The 26,661-nt window shown below is 37.4% G+C and overlaps 1 protein-coding gene across 2 annotated transcripts in view; it reads left to right on the top strand.

Moving 5' to 3' along the window:
- fhit (fragile histidine triad diadenosine triphosphatase) overlaps positions 1–26,661 on the top strand; it is a 536,398-nt gene that overhangs the window by 390,161 nt on the left and 119,576 nt on the right. For both annotated transcript variants that reach the window (XM_067431993.1, XM_067431992.1), the window contains exon 4: positions 25,349–25,494. In XM_067431993.1, the coding sequence (XP_067288094.1) occupies positions 25,349–25,494 (146 nt within the window). The remainder of the gene's footprint in view (positions 1–25,348; positions 25,495–26,661) is intronic.

Below are 26,661 nucleotides of genomic sequence, written 5' to 3'. Positions count from 1 at the left end.
TGACACTTTTAAACTTTACATAAATGTACATCATTCTACAGATATACGGTTTTCCTACTTCTCATACAACATTTCCTACTAGGCTTTAGAGATATAACCAGTTTAGAAAAGATGGAAATATCTCAAGCTGACTAGCTGAAAATGTTACTATACACAGCACTGCCTTTAAAATAAATTCCAGCACAGCACAACAACAACCATAATGAAATGAGCCTTCACAATAGATAATGCTTTACAATGAGCTCTGTTAGAGAGATGGGCTTATCCCCTCAAATACATTTTTGGTATTTCTTATTCAGACTCTTCAGTATCCAGCGATTGCTTTCCTCTTTATAATTGTCTCAACTCTATATATTGTTGACTGTTTTCATTTTGTGGTCGTTTACAGAACTCCACTGAATTGAAGATGTTCGTCATTGTTCGTAGAAGGTCACTTATTTGCTTCTCATGAACATTTACAAATCGGCCTTTTATCCCTGTGATTGTCCGAGTTTTTTCCAGGCTGCATAGAGGTGGATCTCAAAGAGACTAAATAATAGTGCACCGCTATACACCTTTCCTTTGTGTCGAAACTGATTGTTGTTTGTCGAAAGCATTTGGGAAAGTATCCATTAAAGAAATGGCAGTTCAATAAAAACACAGTTGTCATAGGGGATACAAACTCTATAAAAATTTCTCTGAGAGTACATACTGTGGCTTTTAAGATAGTGCTTTCAAGATATATGTGGGATGTAGCAGTTTGAAAACATTTCATTGCTGTGATATTCACACTTTGTTCTCCGAAATGAGAAAAAATGTGAATGCAAACGGATCGTCCTTACCTCTTAGGTTGCAGGTTCAAAGAGATGATGAGATGATGAAATTGGAAATGAGATGTTGTTGCTTTTTGTATTACATGGAAACTGATAGTCCCCAATTTCTCCGCACGCAGGTGGCCAAAGACACAATACACAAAGAACATTTTGTCATGCCTCTCAACTGTCAACGAATACAAACACAAACATTGTCCCAGCAGGTTATTACCTTCTAACTTCAAACACAAAATCGGCGGGGAATGTTTTTCCATGTAGTCAGGGGTAGGCAGTGCCCTAATCTTACGGCGCTGCTCTGCTTTTCTAACAAAGCTTTTAAGAACAAACAACTTCACTGGCGGTCTCATACCTGGAGGCTTGCCTTCAGGGACTTGCTAAACACAGCTCAAGGTCTCGCCTCACCTCGGCTGCCTAACAGTCTAATAATCTTATCGTCTTTTTCTTCCATGGCTTTGTGTGTACATCGCTCCAGTGCTTATAATTAGTATGGAAAACAAAATAGCTTTTGTTCCAAGCTGAGTTCACTATGAGCCACGGGGGGCCCCAGGGGCCTGGGCCACCTCGGTCATTGTGCCACCTCACCTCTGGTCGACCCCCCCACCCAGCCCCGGAGTGACAGTACTGCCCTGGAAGTGGATGGTTGTAGCCTGTTAAATACATGGATTAAAAACTAAATAGCTTTCATTTCAGTTTGTTCTTAGCAAATATATATTTTTTTTTGTTCAGATTCCAAATAAGAATGGTATAGTGTTTGCTTTATAATGAATTATAATGTTCTTTGCTAATGATCTTTGAATCCTTGAAATGCTAGTAATATTTGAAAATAACAATAAAACCATTTGTGTCCATTTGTGAAGATTTCTCGCTACTAAATATTCCATGAGAACAACAGCAACTCAGACACAAAGTGGTAGGCCAGGTAAAATCTGACATAACTACATTGCACTTACATTTATTGTGACGAGCAGGGAGAGCGAGAGTCGTGAGAGATTTACGCGAGGCCGGTGAGTGATTGGATGATGAGATCCAGCTGTGCGTCACACCGGTCTCGGATCTCTCAACGAGCATTGACAGGAGTATAAAAGGAGAAGCGTGACAGTGAAGGACAAGAGAGGAGCATGCAGTTTTTGTGTGCGCGGCAGTCATTTCCGCCTCTATCTTCCCATATCTATGAACTGTGTTACATTTATTATTTCAGATGCAAAGATTACAAATGACAAATGTATATATTATATATAAATTTCAACCTGCTAAAGTGGCTAGTGTAACCCGTACTGTTCAGACCGGGACTCGAACCCGGGTCCGCCAGCATGAGAGTCGGACGCTCTAACAAGGAGGCTAAAGGCTGCAACCTCTAGCGTCAGTCGCTAGAGCGTCTCTTGAGTGAGGTTTACTCGCACAGCAACTACTACTAGCTGGCCTCCGTTACACTCACCCCCCTAAACCTCACTCCCATCCAGGTCACGGCACCAATGTAACCCCTACTGTTCGGACATGAGAGTCGCCGACATGAGAGTCGGACGCTCTAACAAGGAGGCTAAAGGCGAGTGTTAATGTGCCCTGGTTACGACTTAGCTTTTAAATGCTGAGAAGACAGCTCTCTAGATTTTTGAACAAATCTAATATATATAGCACAACCCAACAAAAATAACAAAGACTGACATTAATGCTTTTGTTCCTCCGGTTTGCTGTCTATTACATGTCTGTTAGAGCTCTGATGTTTGGAAAATTCTAGAATGTTCCGAGTGCCTCTTTCTGTGGGTTGTGGAGAAAGGCCATCTCAAAGCATTTGTATTAGACATGTGACAGTTGAATCTTAATGCTTTGACATCCCTCTGTCTCAATGGTCCCTTCTTGTTCGTCCCCTTTTAACCCTGTGATCCATAAACGCTGCCAAGCTCCTCTTGTGGTGAGTGCTGCTTCGGAAGAGAGAGAGTGAGAGTGCTCTGATTTCATCTCATTGCTACACTCCTTGGCAGCATTTACCGCAGTTTATTGATTTAGGTGCACGTCAATCCCACACCCCCTTCTTGTTTAATCATATCAGATTTTTAAGATGGCGTTAGATTGATGGTATTGATTGAGTCAGACAAAACTGTCAATTCCTGTCTGTGAGCTTGTTTTTTGAGGCAGAATGTTTTTATGGAGAGCTTATTGAGAATTTAAATGAACATGGCAGAATCAATGTGTTTTTGAGAGCACAAGTGCTAAAGAAACTGATCTCCTATCATTTCTCAGTTTACACCACTTAATCCATTGCCCTTTGACCTTGAAGTGATAGTTCACCCTACAATGAAAATTTAAATCATAATATACTCACCTTGGTGTTGTTCTAATGTCGTATGCCCACCGACCACAATCAAGAATAAAGAATAAAGAACAAAGAATAAATATCTGAATGTACAATTTCTAAAAAATATTTTTAAGACTACCCATCCCCAATACTTGTGCGACACTTACGATTAGGCTACACCTAAAGTAATCTTGACAAATATAGCATTTAAAAATTTTGAAAGATTCAGACTCAAATTTTCAAATTGGTGACGGATTTTCACAAACAATTACAGAGCAAGGGATAAATAGCGATATATACTTCATTTGTGATGCGGTGCAAACCTATAAAGCATTCTCTGACGCTTTCCATATGTTTTTATATGCCTTTTAGAGAACAAATATTAATATTACTACTTAAATTACTTAACTAAATTATTTAAATATTTGAAAAGTATGGAAATATGGTTCAGATCACTTAAATCATATCATAGTCACTGTTGGAATATGTATGTCTTCTAGTGGAAAACTTAGGCACTTTATAGGCAAGTTACTTCTATAACTTTTGTTAAACTTTACTTTTACAACTTTTGTTTACTTACTACAATAAACCTTGAAGTGCTCTCTTTAAAAATATACTAAACTTAAGTCTGTGTAAGCATTCAAAATGTTTAACAATTTAAGTTGGAAAAGTCAAATATACACTCAAGTATATACTCAAAAAAAGTAATAAATCACAATTTTTCTTCCTTATTTATTTATTTATTTATTTATTTATTTATTTATTTATTTATTTATTTATTTATTTATTTATTTATTTATCTTTAACAATATAAAGCTCAGTTGTGTAGCACTTTGTTTTTGTGTGATTTATTTGTGTGAAATATTTTTTATTTGTGTGAACAATTTGTGTGAAATATTTTTATAAAAATGTAATAATAAAAAATAAAATTATTATTATTATTATTATTATTATTATTATTATTATTATTATTATTATTATTATTATTATTGTTATTTTTATCAAATCAATTAATTAAGTAGCTAGTAGCCTACATTTTACTGTTAAATGTTACAGTAAACAAACAGCACAGAAAATGGCAGAGGGTGATAGAAGGCAGTTCTGGCATAATGTTAACAACACTTCTGTAAATGACTTAACATTTCTTTATGTAACAGAGGCCAGCTAGTTGCTGTACGATTAAACCTCACTCCTCTGACCTCAAGAGATGCTCTAGCGACTGACAATATGGGTTGCAGCCTGAAGCCTTCTTGTTAGAGCGTCCGACTCTCATGCCGGCGGACCTGGGTTCGAGTTCCGCTTGGAGCAGGCAGTTTGAACTGGAGAGGTTACATTTACAGTTATTGATGTATCCCTAAACTACACAAAAAAAGGCACCGTTGGGTACCAACCCTACCCACAACATAACACAAGGGTTAAAAAGACACAAAAGTATCACAAATGATCCGATGCTACGTGCGCCATATATTCAAAGTGTTCTTGGGGTGTATGAAAACAGAACCTAAATTGAATGGAATTGAATGTGTGTTTGTTTTTGGTCGTTGGTCTTCTGTGCACAGCAATGTGACATACGTATTTATGAGACTGTTACCTCCTCAGTTCACTTTGTCTCGCCCAGAAAAAGCACATCAAGATAATAAATAATACAATAAAATAAGTTATTTGTACTTTTTTCAGTGAATATCTCCAGACTGGAACTCTGCTTGTCAGTATGACAGTTGACACAAAGGTGTACTTCGTGTAATTTAAAATAGGTTTTATTTGTTTGTTTTTATATATTATAATAATAATTTATTGCAGATATTACACGTCATCAGTGAGTTCCATCAGGCTATGTGGAGTTGAGTACCTTTTACTGATCTACCAGATGTCTTTGCAGTGTTTGATAAAGTGTATTGTATTAAAGGCACAGATGTGCGTCAAGTACAGTCTTATTGTGCTGACGTGTTTTTTCTTATAAGAAACAAACATTTTTTTTTTTTCTCTCACAACTCTCATGACTTACTCCCCTCTTTCCTTTCAGAGAAGGAACTCTTTTATGGGATTATTAAAGCCCTTACATCCGTACTTTGTATCCTGGAAGCTTAAGGTGATCCTAAGGAGAAAGGTTTTATAAAGGAAAGGTTGTATTCACAATCCCAGCAGGTCTCAGGGCTTTAACTCAGCGCCTGCATCCCCCCTCGTTTCAGCCATGTAGTGTGAGGCCTTGGATTCGTTTGAATCTCTTCAGGGCTTCTGCTGCTGATCGCTCACGAAAGCTTATGAGGCCCTAATCCTACCTGACAGTTTAATGATAATTGCACGGGAGAAGTTCACCCAAGACACTCACTATCAAATGAATGAAGCGCCCGTCATCGAACGGAACTAGAGGCATACTCTTCATTTAGAGCGTGAGAAATAACCTTCACACTGAAATAAATTATATATATATATATAAAATTAAACAGTGTTTTTGTCTTGTTTTCCAATAAAATATTTTAGCCTTATTATGAGATTTATTTACTTCAGAAGCAATCATGTACATGATAAAAAGTTGTTTTCATCAGATAACATATTGGGAATTTTTTTAGAATCTAATTCACAATTAGAGATGCATTTAATTTCTTTTTTTTTTTTTTTTTTTTTTTTTGAATTCATAAATATTTTGTGGTGATCAATTTGATGAACTTCCATGTTGAACTGAACAATGTTTAATCAAATGTTAGAGTAGATTTAATAAATGTCTACACATTAATAATAATTATTACTTTGATTTACTTTTTATTTTTATATTTATTTTACAATTTGTTATATACTTTTGTCATTTTTATTTATTTATTTTAATATGACCATTTACTTTTACTATTAAACTTACAATGCAATGCATCACCAGTATTTGGTGTCCTTAAATGAGGAGACAAATGTCCTTTTTTAATTATTATCTTTTTAAAATGTATAAATCAAATGTAAATCATTGTCAGTTGTCTACACATAATGTTGTCACATTTTCCTAAATGTAAAATCACAAAATATAACGGTATAAGTTTATATATATATATATATATATATATATATATATATATATATATATATATATATATATATATATATATATATATATATATATATATATATATATATATATACGTTAGAGTAAATCTGTTTTCATAACATTGTACAATATTTCGTTTGTGGTAATCTTGGGTAACATATTGTTAGATGTCATATTTCTCAAACAAACTATCTATTTCACATTATTTCCATAATCATAATCCATGTAACAGGTTGTGCCAAGGCAAACAATACAAACAATAAAATAAATAATGAAATAAATGATGAAATCCAAGGAATTGGGCTGGAGCTCAAGACTATGATGAGAGATAGCGTTCAGAAATGCAGTGTGACACTAGCAAGACTTCGCAATGAATGACTGAAAACACAGGGCTTAAAATGAGTCTGGGCAAGTAGTGTTGTCAAAAGTACAGACCGTGATACTAAGTCAGTGCTGAAATTTAAAAAATGTGACATTTTGAGCATTGTTGAGCTGGAATCATAAACACCTCTGACTGGCCATTGTGTGCACATGCTCATCAGATGTGTCTCTGAATGACTACCATGATCAACACAAGGTAACGTTTGAAAGTATTTTGAGAGGGAGAGTGTTTGAAAGCACAAGCAGGCGTCGAACAGGGGACCAGTAGGCTGAAAGACGCCTGCATTAAAACACATGTATCTGTCCAAGCGCACTGTGAACAGCATTATTGATATGTTTTTGAAGCGCTGACACATCTGATGAGTGTGTGAGCAGTGGGCAGTCAGAGGTGTTTCCTATTCTCCACAACAGCGCTCAAAGCTTCACATTTTAAAGCTTCCAGTATCGCCGTCTGTTCTTTTGCTAACACTGTGCAAGGGGTTATGGGAAATGCAGTTCATGATGGAATAAAGTGGATGAATGGAGTGCTCTCTGGTGACTCCTGCTGGTGGATGGGACAATGTTACAGGTTGTACTGTGTTTCTTTATTAACAGCAACAAAAAGGCATCTTGGTTAAGTGTTAATTAAGTTAAAAAAATAGTGATTTATACACTTTTTATGTCTTTTTTTTGGGGGGGGGGTGTAATATGCAAATGTGTATATTACAATAAGGGTGGAATGTATCCATTTTGTAATATGGAATATTTTCTCATCCAAATTTCTGAGGAGGTAGTATATAACAAAAACCTGTTCTGTCACTGGCAAGGCCAAGCAATTAGCACGCTTGCATTTTTATACATTTATAAACACAATATACAATATATTTAGCCATGATGCTATTATGGACCCCCAACCCATGCCGCCATTCCATGACCTTTCACTCACAATCCTTATACATAAAAGTAGTAAAAAGGACAAAAATAAAAGTGCATTCAGGCAGGACTTTCAGTAAAATCTCAGAGGATAGGTTTACAGCGAAAACATCCAGGGTGTGTTACTTGATGAAAGGCTCCCGTGCTGGACGCTTCACTGGAACGCCAGCTGTAAATTTGAACCGTATTTAAAGAGCTCATGTCAGTTTTATGGAGCAAATATGAAGTCATGCGCACATCATTTCAGCCATTGGCCGTCTGTTTATTTATCCTTCAGGTGTGCGTTTGGGTGAGTGAGATCCTTTGCAATATATCATGGCGTGGATACATCTCTCTTGAATATTTCATCACAAGGCCCTCATTTTAGGCACCGCTATTGCAGGCTATCCGTGATTGTTTTAGAAAGACAATAAATCATGTCCTAATTGTCTGCTTGTTTCCCACCTTGCATTGGAAATGTTGTGAGTGTATGCTCTTTCCAAACAAATGCAATCATAAGACAAATGCCGCCTTGATGGATCATTCATTGTACAGAGCATTTATTTATTTCATTTTTTTTTTTTTTAAGTGCTGGCAGAATGAAATGAGAGCAGTCAGTCAAGAGAGCTGATCTCTTGGAGAAATGAAAGGACATGGATCCATGCCCTTGCGCAAACACGCGAGCGTCCTCTTTTAAATCTTTCAAATGGAAAGCAGATGCTTTTAAATGCCTTACAAACGACTGAATCTGTCAAAATGAGATGCATGATTTTCCCTCGGCCTTGCCGTTCCTTCTGTACATCTCCAGATGATGTATGATCTGGGCTGGATGTTAAAACGGTTCGACGTTTTGTTCCTGCCACACAGCCGGGATGCTAAAACATGGCTTTGTTTCTCTGAAAGGAGTGTGATGGGTTGCAGGGATCTGTTTTCTGCACGTCTTCCGTATTGTCTTGGTGCGACTGTCGGTATATCAGCGCTAACTGGCCCACTGATGCCAGTCTTCATCACGTCAGCGCCCGCTGTTTCACTGCCACTCAGCGTGCTGATGGGAATTCAGGTTTAGAACACAGTGTGAAGACTACACTGAAGATGCGGTGTTGACAGCAACAAACACAAAAAAGCACATTAAAAAGCATCAGCAAAAACTGCCTCATACACTTTCCTCTATTTTTTTAAGCTGACAGATCAGTAGCATTATTAACATTATTAAAGGTGCAATATGTAAGCATTAACATATCCCAAAACCACTAGGCCGGTGTTATATATTGTGTTGAGTTGAGTACTTACATATTCAATATCCCAAATAAAATGTTTCCAATTATCTGTACATCGTGAGGAAATTGCTATTTTTAACCAAGGAACCGGGACGTGTGAGGGAGTCGCCTGTCAATAGCGTCATACTCGCGTTACTCTCGGTTTCTGCTTTTACTGCCATAGAAAACATCACTCCAGATGTGGACAACTGCATAACGTCTAGCAGCATGCTTTCGTACTCGTGTTCAAACATTATGGACCATTGGACTTTGGAACAAAAATTAAAAATAAAAAGAGTACCAGTATCGATGTGGCGTTTTCGAGATGGCGAGAGCTTCAAAACAAACTTCGACTTGACAGAGATGCCGTTCTTGCATGTACTTTATTAGACAGATGTATATAAACGTATATAAAACGATGCAATGTTATGTAGCTCAACATGATGAAATATTAGAATATCATCATTATGATGTTCTAATAATGATACAGCCAACAAACTAACATGAGAATAACATTATAGCATTCAACACACTCAAATGCAGTTTAGATAGTGTAGACCAAGTGAAACAGCATCGTGTTTCCTCAGGATTTTAATTTGTCAAATAAACTGACCTGTTTCAGCACTTGTGGGTAGTTTGGTAGAATGAAATGTCCTTATTTCTTTTTCATTATATCCCCTGGCACTCGTGTGTGGCGCTGATATCTGTCTCTTACAGTAATCGTGCCCTGTTTCATACCAGAGTCAAGTTAAAAAACATGAATACATTCACTCATCCAGAAACATTATTAGATCCAACAGTATGACGACAGGTTCCACGATTCCACGCTCATTCACTGTTTGATCAATCTACATCTTTGTTATTGTATTGACCCCTACCTGCGAAAAAAATACATAGTGTGCTTTAAAGCCGCACTTGGCTACTTTTGCTCTCGGGGTCCCCCTACAGTTTGGAAAAAATAATGTCCTCAACTACTGTCGTAAGCTCTGTAATCCTACAACAGGGGATGCCATCGCGCGTGCATTTGTTGACATGACAACCCTGATAGCCCTGAACTAGTGATGCGTGGCTCGTCTCATAACCCGCGGACCCCGTATGTCTATTTAATGGTCGCGGGTGCGCGGCGGGTTGTAAAAATATATACAGTGTTGCGGTGCGGGCCAAATAACTTCATAAAAGTGGCGCCGCGGGTCGGTGCAGCGCTAACAGTTCCCCTGAACACTGCAAGAGGAGTTCTTCTGGCGTCGCGTGTGAAATGTCTTCATCCCAGGTAACGTTACAGTCAGTGGCATATGTTTCAGCATGTCATATGAATATAATTTCATGGGTTTTATTTTTTTCAAACGCCAAATAATCACGATGCTCACGTTTACAAGCCAGCGTCATTATAGTAGTCTATTGGTTACCGTTTTACAGAATCTATATGATACTTCAGTTCAATGTTTGAGTGGTAGCTCACCGTAACAAGCAGGACAGCATCGGTCGGGCACGCCTCCTTCAGCTCACGCCGACGAGCAAACGCTGGTCACATGTTGATCCTCGTCCTGCCTTTAATCCCATCACTTTTTCATTTCCTCTTATTGCTTTCCTCCAACAAAACCTTTTCTTTCTTATGTGTCTGTGCTGCTTCGGACATTACTATATTATACGACGAACAAAGTTGGGCTCGCACGTCCGATTTAAGGAAGTGTGGATGTTGGTGGAAGTGACGTATATGCCGTAAAGCAGTCGAATTTTGTAGTTCTTTTTGTTCTCGGGTTACTACCCGAAACCCGAAGTTTAAAAGTACGATTAAAAACGATACAGACCCCATCAGGCTATGGCAGACGTGTCATTCAACCTATTGTAAGTCGATTTATCATCACAAGAGTCTTAAAAAATATATTATGAAGGTTGAAAAGTTACCTAGTGCTGCTTTAAGTATAGCTTACTCTAGAATTTGAAAACTAAATTTCAACAAAGCTTCAAGACTCTACACTGTAAAAAAAAAATTGAAAAAAAAATTTGAAAAGAAATTTGAAAAGAGAAAGTGTCTCCAATTGAACATTTTCTAGTGACTGACCACATTAAAAATGTTCAGTTGGCCGAATTGAAATTTGTTGAATGTATGCAATTTATTTCACAGAAATTCAATACGGCCAACTGAAAAATGTAGATGTGATCAGTCACTTGAAAATGTTCAATTGGAGACCTGATTTTTTTAACCACATTTAGGCGTCATGGGAGTTGTCATCTTCACCTCCACAGCTGATATAAAGCAATCCGGCGGGACTCAGGCAAAAATCAGGTTCATTGATAAGCTAATTTTTGTCATTTTTATTAACGTTACTGTGGTATGAAGCTGAGCGGGCTCGAGAGCCTGGAACGTTTTACCTTGCTTTTTTTATCTTTCGTTTTGTCGTTTATTTTTGTGGCCAACCAGGTGGAATCCCACATGGATACTGCTAACTATTCTCTTTAGCCTTCAGTACTATTGAGATGAGTCATTTTCTGTCATCACATTGGTAACCTTTCCTAATTATTGCTTGCCCGTCATCTTGTGTGTCACAGGAAAACGGGTTGTGTTCATATTAAACTCTCCCTGGGGTTGGTGGCGTCCATTTGAAGGTGTCACATGTGAAGTCTTTCTCCCATGATACGCTCCCGTTCCTGCCTATTTGCCTTACTAATCAAGTGTGAAGGATGATCCTGCAGGCCGCAGAGAGACCGTCTGTCACAGCGTAATAGGACAGAGACACGTGGATGAACCTGTGTGTGAATACTGCCATTAACCTGAAGGTGCAGCAATGTGTGTAGAGCGATGATGAGCAAGTTCATGGATCAGAGCGTCAAAAAATCCACCTTGAATTTTAGGATGCTGCATTTTCAGGCAAGCGGTGATATCTAGCCCGCGGCATTACCTACTCTCTGACGGCTGAACGGTAGTGAGCTTTTGTCACCTTTTCTAATAATCCTGATGTATGCAGATGTGTCCCATATGTGCTCTCACAAATTATAATGTTTTATTAGATAGTAAAAGTTTTCTGTCACCTTTCACGCCCCTGCTCCCTTGCGAAGTGGTGTATTGGGAGATCATTTATGACAGAGAATGATGGTTCCTTTTGGATTTGCTATTAGAGCAGGAAGGCATTAAGATTAAGATTAAGGCAAACCCATATATATATATATATATATATATATATAATTTTTTTTTTTTTTTACTTTTTTACTATTAGCATAAAGTCTGGTGCATGTCGTAGCTTAAAAGCTTTTGATGTTTTGCAAGGAGTTATAGCTATGCACAGTCATTTTGTGTGGTCAAATGCTATTGGCTAAATGCCAGCCTGATCTGCCTGTGATTTAATTTCGCCCTGCAACTCAGTCTGGAAACCTGTACATTCATTTCTACTGCTTCCGTTACACTTTTGTGAGCTGATTTACTAAGGTTTGCGTTAGCCAATTTACTGGTGTTTGCACCATTATTTAACGCCCCAAAGAAGGATGTCTCAAAACAGACGCTAACTGGTAGTTCACACTAGTTCACAAGTTTTTGGCCTTTCATTTACACAACAGCTGCTTTTTGGGGGCTTGAAAATGCAAACTTTTCAAAACGGTTTTAAAGTGCACATTTTTGAAAACAATATTGTTATCGTCCCATGTAAACAACACAAAAAGGTGAATTTGTGAAAACGGTGACATCATACGCATAGTGGTTTAGCGTGTAGTGGTTTTCTACAAAGTGATATTGCCAACTAGTTGCCTGGCAGCGTAATATAGAGGTTTTAATCATTTTCACAGGTCTGTGTTAGCAGGCATAATTTTGACAACATTGTAGTCTGTACATGAAAAAAGCTAATTAAACACTTTTCAGTGTTTAGTACATTGTTGTCAGGCAAACGTACCCTCAGTCTGTTCCTCACAGAAAGCTATTGTATAGATATTGAAGGCTTGAAACACAGTTCACGGTTTTATTTTGACTAGTTGTCATCTAATAGGAAGACTTTTATTTTGACAGCTCTGAGAATGCCATCGTCTGAGTCTAGACACACAGTAAAATCATGGCTGCGTCCGAAACCTGGAAAATGCTGCCTTCGGAGGACATTTGAAGGCAGGAAGGCATCAATCCACGTCCGAATCTAATGTTTGCTTCACTTCCTGCCCAAGACATCCTGACATCACTTCCTGATTATATATATATATATATATATATATATATATATATATATATATAGCTCCCAATAGGATAAAAAAGCACAACAACAGTAGTCCACAATATATAATATATATATATATAGTCCACAATATATAATATAATATAATATATATTGCTTGGACATACTAAAATAATATCTCAATTTATTTTGCACAGAATAAAGTAAGTCATATAGGTGTCACACAGTATGATTTTCAATTTAGTTTGATCTGTCCCTTTCTTCTAACAATGTAAAATTAATCATAGGCTATAAATATTTAACATCCGTATATTTGTTAAAGGGATAGTTTACCCAAAAATTTACATTTGATGTGTATTTGCTTACCCCCAGTGCACTGAAAAAAATGACTTTGTGGTATAGGTAAAATCTATTACATTAATTCATGTAATTATTACATTGTAAAATCAAGTTTAAGTTGGAACTATATATCTTAAGTAAAATGTACACAGTCTATTCATGTAATAAATTAACTGAGAAAAAAGAGTAAATTTTATCATATATTTACAAATAATATTTAATGTTTTATAGTCACAGCACATTCACCTAAAATATTAAGTAAAATTTTAATCTGAAAAGCAAAGTGCATTTGAAAATGCGCACAGATTTTTCGCAAAGATCCAACTTGTTCAGTGGCGGCAGAGATGGTCATTTTGGGATGTTGCTTTTATGTGGCTGACTTATTCTCAATTAGTTTTGACTTTTCACTGAACGTGAGTTTTAATCACAATAACGGTAGCCAACGCTACATAAGTTCTTATTGAGAATTAATAGAGTTTTTTTATGTCACCATTATGGCGATTAGTGTTTTCTTTAGTTGGGCAGTTTGGCGACTTTTTAATGTTAGTGTTTCTCTCACTGCTGTGACTGAGTTTGTTATGGCAAGAAAAGCAGAGGAAACATGATCAGATGCTTTTGGCCGCTTGATGATCAGAATATGATCATTGTGTAGTGGCTTACTTCACCAATCTTATACGTGAATATGAGCAATATACTATTAACCTTGTTTTATTCTAGAAAAGATCCAGCACAGTTTTAGCCAGAAAAGTTGAATACATTTTATAACAGACTGTACACTAAGCACTTTGAACATCTGCAAGCTTTTCTCACACACAGATATCAAGATTCAGCCTAAGAATCTCAACAATGGTGACATGCTTCATGCCACAATGCATTCTGGGAGCATCATGCAAAACTAAGAAATATCAGCAATATTCACTTGGGTTTTGTAATTGGATGCAATGGTAATCTGAGTGAAAGTTACAATCTATAGATGAGTATTGCCAGTGCAATTTACTTGTGTATTTTACATAAAAAATAAGTGGTTCTAGTAAGTAAATATTACTTAGAATAGCCCGAGTAAAGATTACAAGCACTTTCTGTGTGGAAAAAGTTCCCTAGCTTTTTTTTAAGTAAATGTCACTCCAAAATTATTTCAGTGTGCATCCAACATGTAGATGTACTTGTTTCTTCAGTAGAACACAAAGGAAGATGTTTAACTCCAACCGTTGCTGTGTGCCAGTCATATAATGGTGTGAATGGGAAAAAATTATATGAGAGAAAAAAAAAACATGCTTAGACAACATGCACAAAGAGCCGTGTGACACATTGATATCTTAAAACATAAAGCGATCAGTTTGTATCTCAAATACATTGCTATATCCAACAGCCTGGAACACACTTCACTTCCGGTAAGGTTATACACGCTCTGGTGTCGTGTACAAGATTCACTTCTGGCGTTGGCATAAACTACGCCAGATTGTGTATACCGGAAGTGATGTCTTTACACGCGACGCCAGAGCGTGTATATTGACCTTCCTTACCGGAAAAAAATGATATAAATACGGCTCAATTTCTCACACAAACTGATCGTTTTGTGTCTTAAGATATCAATGTGTCGTCATGAACAACAGGGCTCTTTGTGCATGTTGTCTAAGCATGTTTTTTTTGCTCTGAATTGTTACCCATTGACATGCATTATATACATAGCAACGGTTGGAGTTCAAAATCTTAATTTGTGTTCAGCTGAAGAAACATTGACAACTACTTGTTGGATGCGCTGGGGCTAAGAAGATAAACATCAAATTTAAATTTTTGGTTGAACTATCTCTTTAAGTAACTATATAATAAGCAGATGTATAGTCTGTATAATAAAGTATCTGTATAATAAGCAGATGATATATAATAATAATGTAGAGTCAGAAATGTATTATCTTGAAATAAATCCTTCGGGGGATTTCTCGTCAGGGTCCTCAACATCTTGATTTTTTTTTGTGATAATGAGAGGCTGAATTAAGCTTTGTTTTTTATTTTATTTTTGCCACCCTAAAACATCAACTCTCTCCAATACACAATAATGGGATAAACAGTTTTCCCCTAATTTCAGGAACACATCAAATTGTCCATATTGTAATCATAACTGTGAAACAGATCCCACCCCCCAAGTTGAAATTTGATCTACGCTCCTGCCAGAACATAAACCGTATCTCTCTTTTCCCTGGCATGCTGTTTAATTGGCCTGGTTCTTTTTGATAGGTTTAATTACTGTTTGTGCGCTTGTGTTTGCATCTGTGCAGAGGGTAAACGCAACTGTATGATGTGAATGGCACATAAAATATAATGACCACACCAGGCTTTTGAATTAGTCAGAGCTTATATTAAAACGTTCAGATGATTGATGCCATAAAAGTTAGGAGCTTGTGATTGCAGGGATTCTTACTGCAATTAAAAAGCCATTTGTCTCCAATGACTGTTTTTGCAATGAGGACAACACAAAATGATGAGGGGTTCAATTGGCATATTGAAAAGCCGTTTTGGTTGGTTGGTAAATAGGAAAGAGACATTCTGTTTTACCTATCTCGTGGTCTCTTTTGTCTGGGCGTCTTTGAAATGCTGAAAAAGATGCTTTGCTAAAAAAAAGCCCTTTGCCAGCAGTTCTGTCACTCTAGCGGGCGGCTGGCATGTTTTGGCCGGTTTAGGTGGCCTGTAATAAGGCAGACAGGCTGGATTGGTAGCTGTGTGTGAGATCTCTTTGTTCTGACAGTCCTGTAGTTAGGGTGTGAAGCGAATAAAGGCAGTTTGATTCATTTCCCCCCTGCTGGGTTCATCACAGCTTTAAAAGACTGTCTGTATCGCTCAGTTCGTGTCCTGCTTTTGTGTTTGTCTAAAATAGCCCTATTAAGTGTCAAAACTTGAGCTGAAGGGAGAAAAATCTCCCTTACCTTTTACACCTTCGCACCTTTTATTTTTAAGCTTTATCTGTATTTTGTGATGGGGGGCAAGAAAACAAATACTTGACACACTTTGCCGTCAGGGAGAGAAAAACACTACATTCAAAGTCAAAGGCTGCAGAGTCCCTCTGTTAATCGTCTCATCAGTGTCAACGGGTCACACTGCTCTGAAAATATGAGGTGCAGGCTTCCTGTGCTCCATCTTGGTCACATTTAGCACCGTATTGACTTTCTGACCCACTCCACCACATATAACTGCATCCTGAGCCCACAATCCTACTCTATCAGAGAGGTCACATTCCCTGTGCTAAGCGCTAATTGTTGCATTAAATTTCACCCTGTTGGCTGCCATGGCTTCTGCCATTTTAATTTCCAGCTAACTGTATAGTTCCCAAATGTGATTCCAAGAGCTAATTGGGGATTTACAATCCATTGGCTTTCCATTGACATCTCCGTTTTTCTACCTTATTTATTTACATGCCTTCCTCTTTATGTGGTTATTGTCCAATCACATTACCCAGCTGCTTAGTTTGCCCACCACACGTCTGCCGGGGTTAGCAGAGCTGCAGTTCTTTTTTAGATCTGGCAATGCTGCTATAGAATAGTAAGGTTCAAGGGCTGATGTTTGAAAAGAGGTATCAGCCAAGGGACTGTAGACTGAGAATAATGCAATTGAGCTGATGTCACTTGTGAGCTGTCACAGAAAACACTTTAATAATCTGTAATAATTTGTAAATGAGTAATGTATTTATTTTTATATTTATTAATGTTTCTGGCATTATTTGGTAAATACAAGTATTTGGTAAATACAAGTAATTATTACTTTCAAGAACTTGGTGAATGATCAAAATTCACTCAATAATACAGAAACTATTTATGATTGTAATTCGTCTTAATGTTACTATAATGCTTATTGTTTTTTACATTTCTGGAATAGAGATGTTACAAGTTTAATAATATCATCTTAAACTATTTTTTTTTCTATTCAGTGGAATACATCAATGATTGATTGATTTATAACAGTATAAATGTAAAATGTTACTGTTGTTATAGTGTTATACATGTATTATAAATATAAATACAAAAATATGGAAAACTATAGATGTTTTTGTGTTGTAGGCCAGCTAGTAAAGAAGCTAGCGATGGACACTAAGGACTGCGGTCTTTAACGTCCTTGATAGTTTTGGTTTTGACCATAGACAGTAAAAAAATATGGACGACTCGACATCATCCGTTTCCGCTTGTAAGATTTGAAGCTTTCAGGCGGCCTGCACGGCGCGGACATCTTGGGACCGAGTCTGTGCAGTAGCGATTTCGGGACCGGAGTTGCGCAGTAGAGAGCAGGAAGTAGAGCAGGATGTACAGTCGCGACATCAAATGCCCGCCCACACTCTCACAGATGCAGAAAAATTAATTATGTTGGTGTGAAATAAACAGTTATGGAAATGTAGAAATTAAAGCTAAAGCTCCAATCCCAAAAATCCAGAAAAAAGTCCGTTAGTGCATCAGTGACAACTTCACTCAGAGAAGACGTCGATCTCAGCTGTCAATCATGACGTCACATCCCTCGTTTTTATAGCATCAAATAACTAACTAAAACTAAACTTATTTTAAAAACGAACACTTGAAGTGAAATCATCGTGATGATAACTGCCTTCAAGGACATAAACTAACTTTGGGGAAAAATATTTGAAATGTAATTTTATTGTTTAGTTTGCCTCGCGTCCATGAATATAGACAAATATATCTGCTTAAACAGACAATTATCTCCTTTACATAAAGGTACAGAATGTGTGTGCTAGTTGACAGTTCCCTGTACTCTTTTGGTGTGTTCAGGTGCTAACAACACAATCAGCTTTCATCAGTGCTATTTCTGTGGCATTAGTTTGGTAAGTCTATACCTTAAGAATGGAGGCCTCAGCATGAAGACTCTTTAAGCGAGAGGAGGCCTCTACATTCTATGCTAAGGACTGCTTACCTATGGAAGGATATCACAGACTATTTTCAAAAGGAATTGCAAATTGTATTTGCAATTGCGTTTTCATATTTGTGGACATATAAAAGTTGACATAATCGAAACGCAATTGCACATCGCACATTTCCGTTTGCATTTTCGTTTGCGTGAATGCACAAGGACTGCCATATTTCAAATGGAAAAGAAAAGTCTGTTTGCAATTGCATTTCCAATATCTTACAAGTAATGGTCCTGCCATTTTGGAATAGTAATAGAAAATCACCTATTTGCTATTTAACTTCCTCTGTGTCCTGCAAAACCTGCATCAAATTCAAAATTCAGGGAATCGCAATCCCCTTTGCATTTGCATTTCTGATGTCTAACACAGTCAACTGTCAATCAGGCTTGAGGACGGGGTTTAGTCTTAATAGGCCACACCCTAGTAGGCCACACCCTCAAGTGGTGGAAAACTGGAAATCTGGCTATTTTTGTAGTAAAAACCAAAGTTCAAACTTTTTAGTTCAAAATCAAATTGCAGAGCTGATTGTATGTTCACCTGATAACCCAAAAAAAATATAATAATAACATGTCTGCATTCAGTAGGCTATGTATCCTATTGCCTAAGAGTTGTCAAAGGACTACAGAAACACAATTTTAGACATGCACCAGGCTTGGAAGATAGGTAAGCAGCTTGGTGTGAAGAAATCAACTGTGGGAGCAATTATTAGAAAATGGAAGACATACAAGACCACTGATAATCTCCCTCGATCTGGGGCTCCATGCAATATTTTACCCAGTGGGGGTCAAAATGATCACAAGAACAGTGAGCAAAAATACCAGAACCACAAAGGGGACGTAATAAATGACCTGCAGAGAGCTGGGACCAAAGTAACAAAGGCTCCCATCAGTCTGAAGTTTGCTAGGGAGCATTTGATCCAGAATAGGATTGGGGGAGTGTCCTATTGTCAGATAAAACCAAAATAGAACTTTTTGATGATAACTCAATTTGTCGTGTTTGGAGGAAAAAGAATGCTGAGTTGCACCATACCTACTGTGAAGCATGGGGGTGGAAACATCAAGCTTTGGGGCTGTTTTTCTGCAAAGGGACCAGGGCGACTGATCCTTGTATCAAAAAAAGAATGAGTGGGGCCATGTATCGTGAGATTTTGTGCAAAAACCTCCTTCCATCAGCAAGTGGCTAGGTCTTTCAGCATGACAATGATCCCAAACACACCATCTGGGCAACTGCGAGTGGCTTCGTAAGAAGCATTTCAAGGTCCTGGAGTTGCCTAGCCAGTCTCCAGATCTCAACCCCAAAGAAAATTTTGAAAATCCGTGTTGCCCAGTGACAGCCCTAAAACATCACTGCTCTAGGAGAGATCTGGATGGAGGAACGGTCCAAAATTACCAGTGACAGTGTGTAAACACCTTGTGGCGACTTACTTTAAAAATCAGACGATGTAATTTTCTGGATTTTTTTCTTTCTCATTCTGTCTCTCATAGTTGAAGTGTGCCTATGATGAAAATTACAGGCCTATCTCATCTTTTTAAGTGGGAGTACTTGCACAATTGGTGGCTGACTAAATACCTTTTTACCCTATTGTAGGTCTTAAAGGCAACAGGCCATGCCTTCGCCTCTCTGAACATCCTGACCACTGTCTCAACAGATGTGCCAAAAAGTTAAGATGGCTAAACGGTTGCATTTAGGAGAAAGTTAATTTTCACCCGATGTCTACAGCTTCACCCAGAGATGCCTTTCCATGGCCACCATGGTCATCGATCGTGGCAGCAGTTTTTTAGTGCCATGGAGAGCAATTTCTGTAGTGTGGTGCAGTTCTGCAACTGACTCAGGGGAAAGCCCCTTACCCTGTTCCAGGTCTTTTAGCAGATCACACTGGTAAGCCTACAACATAGCCATTGCTCTGCCATCCAAACGTGATTACTCACACAATGGTCTGGTCGTCAGAGTGGGAGCCCCAGTGAGAGATAGCTCACATGCATCTCTTTAACTGGTAGCATCGTCTTATATTACACACCCGAATATGGTTTCCTCGATGATCTTTCCACCTCAGGCTGCAGATCGGGAAGAAACAAAAGGCTTACAAGTGCTGGGCCAGAAAAATATTGCTCGTCTAACTGGCTGTGAGCTGCCTTCACGGCAGATCAAATTTGTCTGTGGCACGAGAAATAACCTCCAGCAACTAGTTGTACGTGGGACACGTATACTGCGAGGATTCAGAAACAACATCATCCTCAACCACCACATCCTGCTTTTCTTGGCTTCTTGATCAAAGAATGTGAATATTAACACTTGTCCAGCAGCTTGCCCTCATCAGCCACCAAGAAACGAGAAATAGCTATACCTCTCTTAAATTCCTCGGCCTCAGTTTCCTCCTTGCCTCAGCTGAAGCAGGCCCTGATCAGCGGGGCACAGATAATTGTCCCAACTTCCTTAAAAAAAAGGAACAGATGAGAGTAGAGATTATTCATAGAGGAACTTTTACAATGCTTGCATTCACTGCCCTCAAAGACTGAGCAAACATACTTCTCGCCCAAGCATACCATGCACAGCTTGTGTGTGTCATCAGGTGTCAAATAGCACTGACACGGATGAATGCACTTCCAGAAAGCTTTTTCAGCCATACTGCCTTCGACACGTCACAATCAAAACAAACACCTGAAGACCTCAAAGAGGATGACGTATTGCAGGTGCACTGTCATAGGTTGTCGTTGGCCTATGCTATTGTTGTGTTTTGACATGCTTCACACACTGTCATTTTTGAGGAATTCACCATTAGCATCCTAGGACACTGTGCAATGTTCCTATTAGAAAGGGAAACAGGTGTTTCATGATCTGAGTTCAACTCTAGACCCTAGGAAACATACCATTCAAATTACAGTCTGTAAAGATGACCAGGCCTCAGCTCAGCAATACTTTACACATCGACTCCTCAATCGAACAGTAAACAGCTCAAACCAAATAGAGACATTTTCTTTCCTAATAGTCCTCTTCCCTCATCTTCTTTGAAGCAAAAGAACAAAAAAAGAGAATTCCATCCGTAGTGATGCATGCATGGCAGCTCATGTTGGGAAGAAAGACACCAGTTAATACAGTATCTTATTACACTCCAGCAAGTTGCATATGAAAGCCAGAACATATCTCATGTGCCTCTCGTGGAGACTCCCTAATGTACTCATAGTCCTTTAAAAAGCAAAACACAGTATGATCAATTTCTCTCTGGCTGTAAAAGGAATTTAAATTGTAAAAATGCATTTAAGTTTTGTTTTAAGATGTGTATGTGTTTATGGGTATATAACAGACACCACACTGATATATGAATATGGGAAAATGTGTTTGAAGAACTCATTCTGAGTCCATGCAGTATGCATGTCTGCATGTTTAATATCCCTCCTGTCAAGTTTTTCTTTCAAATTTGAACGTGAATTTCAATAGCTTTGTGGAAAGCTAAATAGCAATTGATCTAATGACCTAAGGGAGAGACTAAACGTTTTTTCAGCCTTTGGAAGTCTACTTTAAAAGCGAGGGTACCACCTGCAACCCCTTAGTTTCCTGCAATGGGTGTTGAGTTTGATTACTTTTCCATGTTCTGTTTCAAAGAGTTTCTTGATTGTCAGAATTCTTTGAACAATGACCTGTTTAGTGACCTCTCCAATTTTAAAGATTTTGAGCCCTCGGGAACTCACAAATTAAAAAATCGCCTGAAGTTGCAATTAAAGGGAGGTAGCAACAGATCTTTTCTTTTGTATTGTGACGTACATCCGAGTGAAATGTATGACGGGGAATTGGCTCAACCCATCTATTGTTGATTGGATTAAGGCAGCTCTGAATGTGAGCTTGCTCTCAATTGTAAGAAACAAGCTAAGTTTAACCTTTTAGCCCGCAACGGTGTTTGGGCAAGGGTTGACATGTTTGTACTTTTATTTCATTTTTTTTTTTTTTTATAAAAAAAAAATATTCAATCAACTATCACACACTTTGCATCATTTAAAAAGCTAAAACCCTCAAGATTCACCTTTTTTCAATAAATACATACATTTTCAATAAATAAACACATAAATACAGAATAAATGAATTAATCTGTAAAGAGTTGTTTTAGTTTTTCAGTAAATGTATATTCATTATAATTAGCAGTTTATTGCAGATGTATTTGAATTAAAAACTAACTTTACAATTACAAATTTTCTGAAAAGAATTACCTTTTTGAAGGGACACCAAGTCTTTTATTGACATAAAAGCTTACAGAAGCTACATTTTTGAATGCAAAAAAAAAAAAGAAAAAAAAATCTGTTTTATCTTTAGGATATGATCTCATAATTTTTTCCCAAGTGAATTTTAATAAAAAAGTGAGTCACTTTCATATATGTTTTACCTTGTTTTAGTCTGTTCATATACAACTTATACAATTTTGAGTTATTATGACTCTTGGGTAACAAAAAATCTAGTGTCTAGTTTAAAATATGGCCAGATTTATGAATATAGACCATAGGGTTTAAGAGTTTTCACCAAAAAATCACCAGAGAAAAATCAGGAAACAAAATCTAACCAAATTGACTATTGAGTTGCTTGAAATGATGTGAAATACTGTAATGTACAAAAATGTATTCAATGCCAAAAAAACAAAACAAAACACACACACACACACACACACACACACACACACACACACACACACACACACACACACACACACACACACACACACACACACACACACACACACACACACACACAAAACCCCATATATTTTATGTTTGTAAAATTCACAACTAAACATAACTAAAGTATTGGTAGATATGTTATTCCATATTGTGACAAACATCCAAGTGGACTTGGATCTGTTTATCGGTTGTTGATTGGATGGAGATAAAGGAGTGCGGTTTAAGCAGACAAAATGATTGGAAAAGACCTTACCTCAATGTTGAATTATGACCCTTTAAATAAAAATTACAAGGTCAATAAAATAATATATATCTATATGGTTGAACTGTTCATAATAACTATGCATAAAAAAGTATGATTTTGATTTAATGCCAACTTTAAGCAAAAACAAAACTAACAGAAAGTAATGCTACTAACCTAAGAACATTTATCGGTAGCGTGATTGTAATATCAGAGGTGAAAAGTAAACACTTGATTTACTGATGTTAATATCACATTATAAAACAGTTTTGGACCTTTAATCTGATTGGCTGAGAGTTTCAAGGGCTGATTGAAGCAATATTCAAAAGACTTATTGTTTGATTGTGAGGCTATTGCATGTCAGTGTTGCATTTGATATGCTGTGAAATGTTTTGATTTGTTACGAAGGGTGAAGGACAGGAAGAATAGAAACTGAGCATTTGGGAAGAAGAAAACGACAATCAAAAAATTAGACGTATGATATGAGATGTTATGAATCGTCTTTAATAAAAGCTGTTTGGAGTCAAACAGGGCGGTTGTGAAGGAGGACTCCTCTCTGAGCTTTCTCTTTTGAGTGCTGATGCCTATCAGAATCATTCATCCATTTCCAATTCAAATTGGGCCTATCTCTCCCACATCAGAACCATTGATATTCCAATAATTTGTCTGGCACAGAGGGTCTGCTCTATTCTGCTTGTGTTGAAGGATGTGGGTTTGTGTGTGTGGGTTTACATCTGTGTGTATGTGTGCTGTAGATCTCATTTTATTAGTATTCCGGGCAGGGATTGAAAAATTCAGGGTCCACAGCTCCCTTCTTCATTTATATGTTCAGCATGCCCATGTTTTGTCTTCCTGTAGATATTATAGAGTTTTCCATTTATCTGGATTAGGTTAGGTGATACTGGCCTTTCTGTAATGTTTGTCTTCATCTCTTGTGCATTAAGAGATCTGTTCTACTCAAAATTTGCCATACCTTTTATTGTATAACTTCGTAAACCCTTTGCCAGTTAAAGGTGAATTAAAATGAATGTTTTGCTTTACTGTAGATACAACTTAATGGATTAGTATAAGTTCCTAGTAAAAGGCAGAAAAAATCATTAAAAGATTGGAAAGTGAGGGGAAATACATGTTTCTCCAGAACACGTTGGACACAATCATTGGCACCCTTAAGAATATTTGTGTGTAAAACATCTCTGAAGTAAAATATCTCTATATTCTCATTCATTTTTACATTGCTAGCACAATAGGAATATGAAATGGTCTAGCTATGACTTCGTTTCACAGGACTATAAATATAGGGAATTCCCTTAATCATTCACCACAAGGAGTAAAACCACAGAATATAGTTCTTATGTGCAGCAAAAGATTGTTGAGCTTCACAAAATAGAAAGTGGCTGTAAGAAAACCGTCAACGCTTTGAAAATCCCCATTTCCACCATCAGGGAAATAATGAAGAACTTCCAATCAATTAAAGATGTTACGAATCTGCCTGGAAGAGGACATGTATCTATATCGTCTGAATGTACGGCGAGTCTCTCTAAGGATCACAGATGGAGAATTGCAGCGATTAGTTGAGTGTTGGGGTCAGAAATAAATTTATATAATGATCAAACAGCCCCTACATCACCACATGTTGTTTGGGAGAGTTTCAAGATAATTCTCCTTGCTCGTTCAGAAACACACTCCAGCATATTCAGTTTCAGACACGACTGGAACTTCAAAAGGGATCTGGCTCTATGTTCAGTTGAAGCTTACAAATGAAAAAAGATTAAAAAAGATTAAATGTAAAATAATAATAATAATAATAATATTAATAATAATAATAATAATAATAATAATAATAATAATAATAATAATAATAAAAGATCAAAAGGATTAACAATGCAGATTTATTTGTACAGCCATTTTTGATCATGTTTACCAAGGGGGGCAATAATTCTGACCAGAACTGTAAAGCAATAGAATCATGTTAACATATACTTTTCTTATATGTTAACGATTACGGATTGGCTCTATTCACTTCCATTGTAAGGGCTTTGCTGAAGGGACACATAGAAATACACTGTTGTGGTTATCAATATTATGCCCCAAGTGTTATTGATTGAGCTTAACTTGTATTTAAAGTCAGAATATTCCTTAAAAATCGCATTATCAAGGGAAGTCAACTGGCAAGGCATTCTGCAGGATAAAAAGAATAATTGAAGCAGAAATGTAAAGCTCTTTTTTTCATATTCAGTCATTCAGCAGCACGCCACGTGTGTTATCGATGGAGCTTGAATTGTATGTAATATTCATAAAGTTGTTTCATATCTCATATTTTCAGGAGTTGATAGATAATGTGTATTTTTCTCAAATCAAATGTTTTTCCCTTGACAAGCTCCTCTTACAGATGTTCTAGTGTGTCCTCTTCGCGTCGTTGAGCGGTTTCGGGATCTTCGTCCTGAAGAGGTGGCAGATCTATTCATGACCTCACAGAGAGTAGCCAATGGAATCGAGAAACACTTCCAGGCATCCTCCTTAACCATCGCCATACAGGTATGATGGGATAATACAAGCTAATACAAGTATATTGTGGTCCAAATATTTCTTATAATTATTAAAAAATGCGTTTATATAATAAGGAAATAATGCCTGCATATTTGTATAATATAAACAAGGGCACACACACACACACTCACACACAAACACACACAAACACACACACACACACACGCACACGCACACACACACACACACGCACACTAACACTACTGTGTGTACTACTGTATACAACAGTAATGTTTGACCCAATAAATATTTTCTGCATTGGTTTACAGTGTACTTGTAAGGCTAATTCCTTGCTTTTATAAAATAGTAAACTGCTGTTCTACAGTTTAAATCTCTTTCTCCCAAAAGGGGATTCATCTGAGGTGTTTAATTTTCATGTGATAAATATCTAAAGTGGGGATATCACATTTTTGCCATGTAAAAATGCATGTTTAAAGGGGAAAAATTCATTATTTTCCATAATGTAATGATAAAATGTTTTAACTTTCATATATTTTAGATTCATTGCACACCAACTGAAATATTTCAGGTATTTTATTTTTTTTAATACTGATGATTTTGGCATACAGCTCATGAAAAACCAAAATTCCTATTTTAAACAATTAGCATATTTCATCTGACCAATGAAAGAAAAGTGTTTTTAATACAAAAAAGTCAACCTTCAAATAATTATGTTCAGTTATGCACTCAATACTTGGTCGGGAATCCTTTTGCAGAAATGACTGCTTCAATGCGGCGTGGCATGGAGGCGATCAGCCTGTGGCACTGCTGAGGTGTTCTGGAGGCCCAGGATGCTTCGATAGCGGCCTTAAGCTCATCCAGAGTGTTGGGTCTTGCGTCTCTCAACTTTCTCTTCACAATATCCCACAGATTATCTATGGGGTTCAGGTCAGGAGAGTTGGCAGGCCAATTGAGCACAGTAATACCATGGTCAGTAAACCGTTTACCAGTGGTTTTGGCACTGTGAGCAGGTGCCAGGTCGTGCTGAAAAACGAAATCTTCATCTCCATAAAGCTTTTCAGCAGATGAAGCATGAAGTGCTCCAAAATCTCCTGATAGCTAGCTGCATTGACCCTGCCCTTGATAAAACACAGTGGACCAACACCAGCAGCTGACATGGCACCCCAGACCATCAGTGACTGTGGGTACTTGACA

Source organism: Pseudorasbora parva, chromosome 22 (assembly GCF_024679245.1).
Source record: "Pseudorasbora parva isolate DD20220531a chromosome 22, ASM2467924v1, whole genome shotgun sequence".
Lineage (NCBI taxonomy): Eukaryota > Metazoa > Chordata > Actinopteri > Cypriniformes > Gobionidae > Pseudorasbora > Pseudorasbora parva.
The sequence above is the reverse complement of the archived record's forward strand: the minus strand, read 5'-3'. Positions and strand labels throughout refer to the sequence as shown.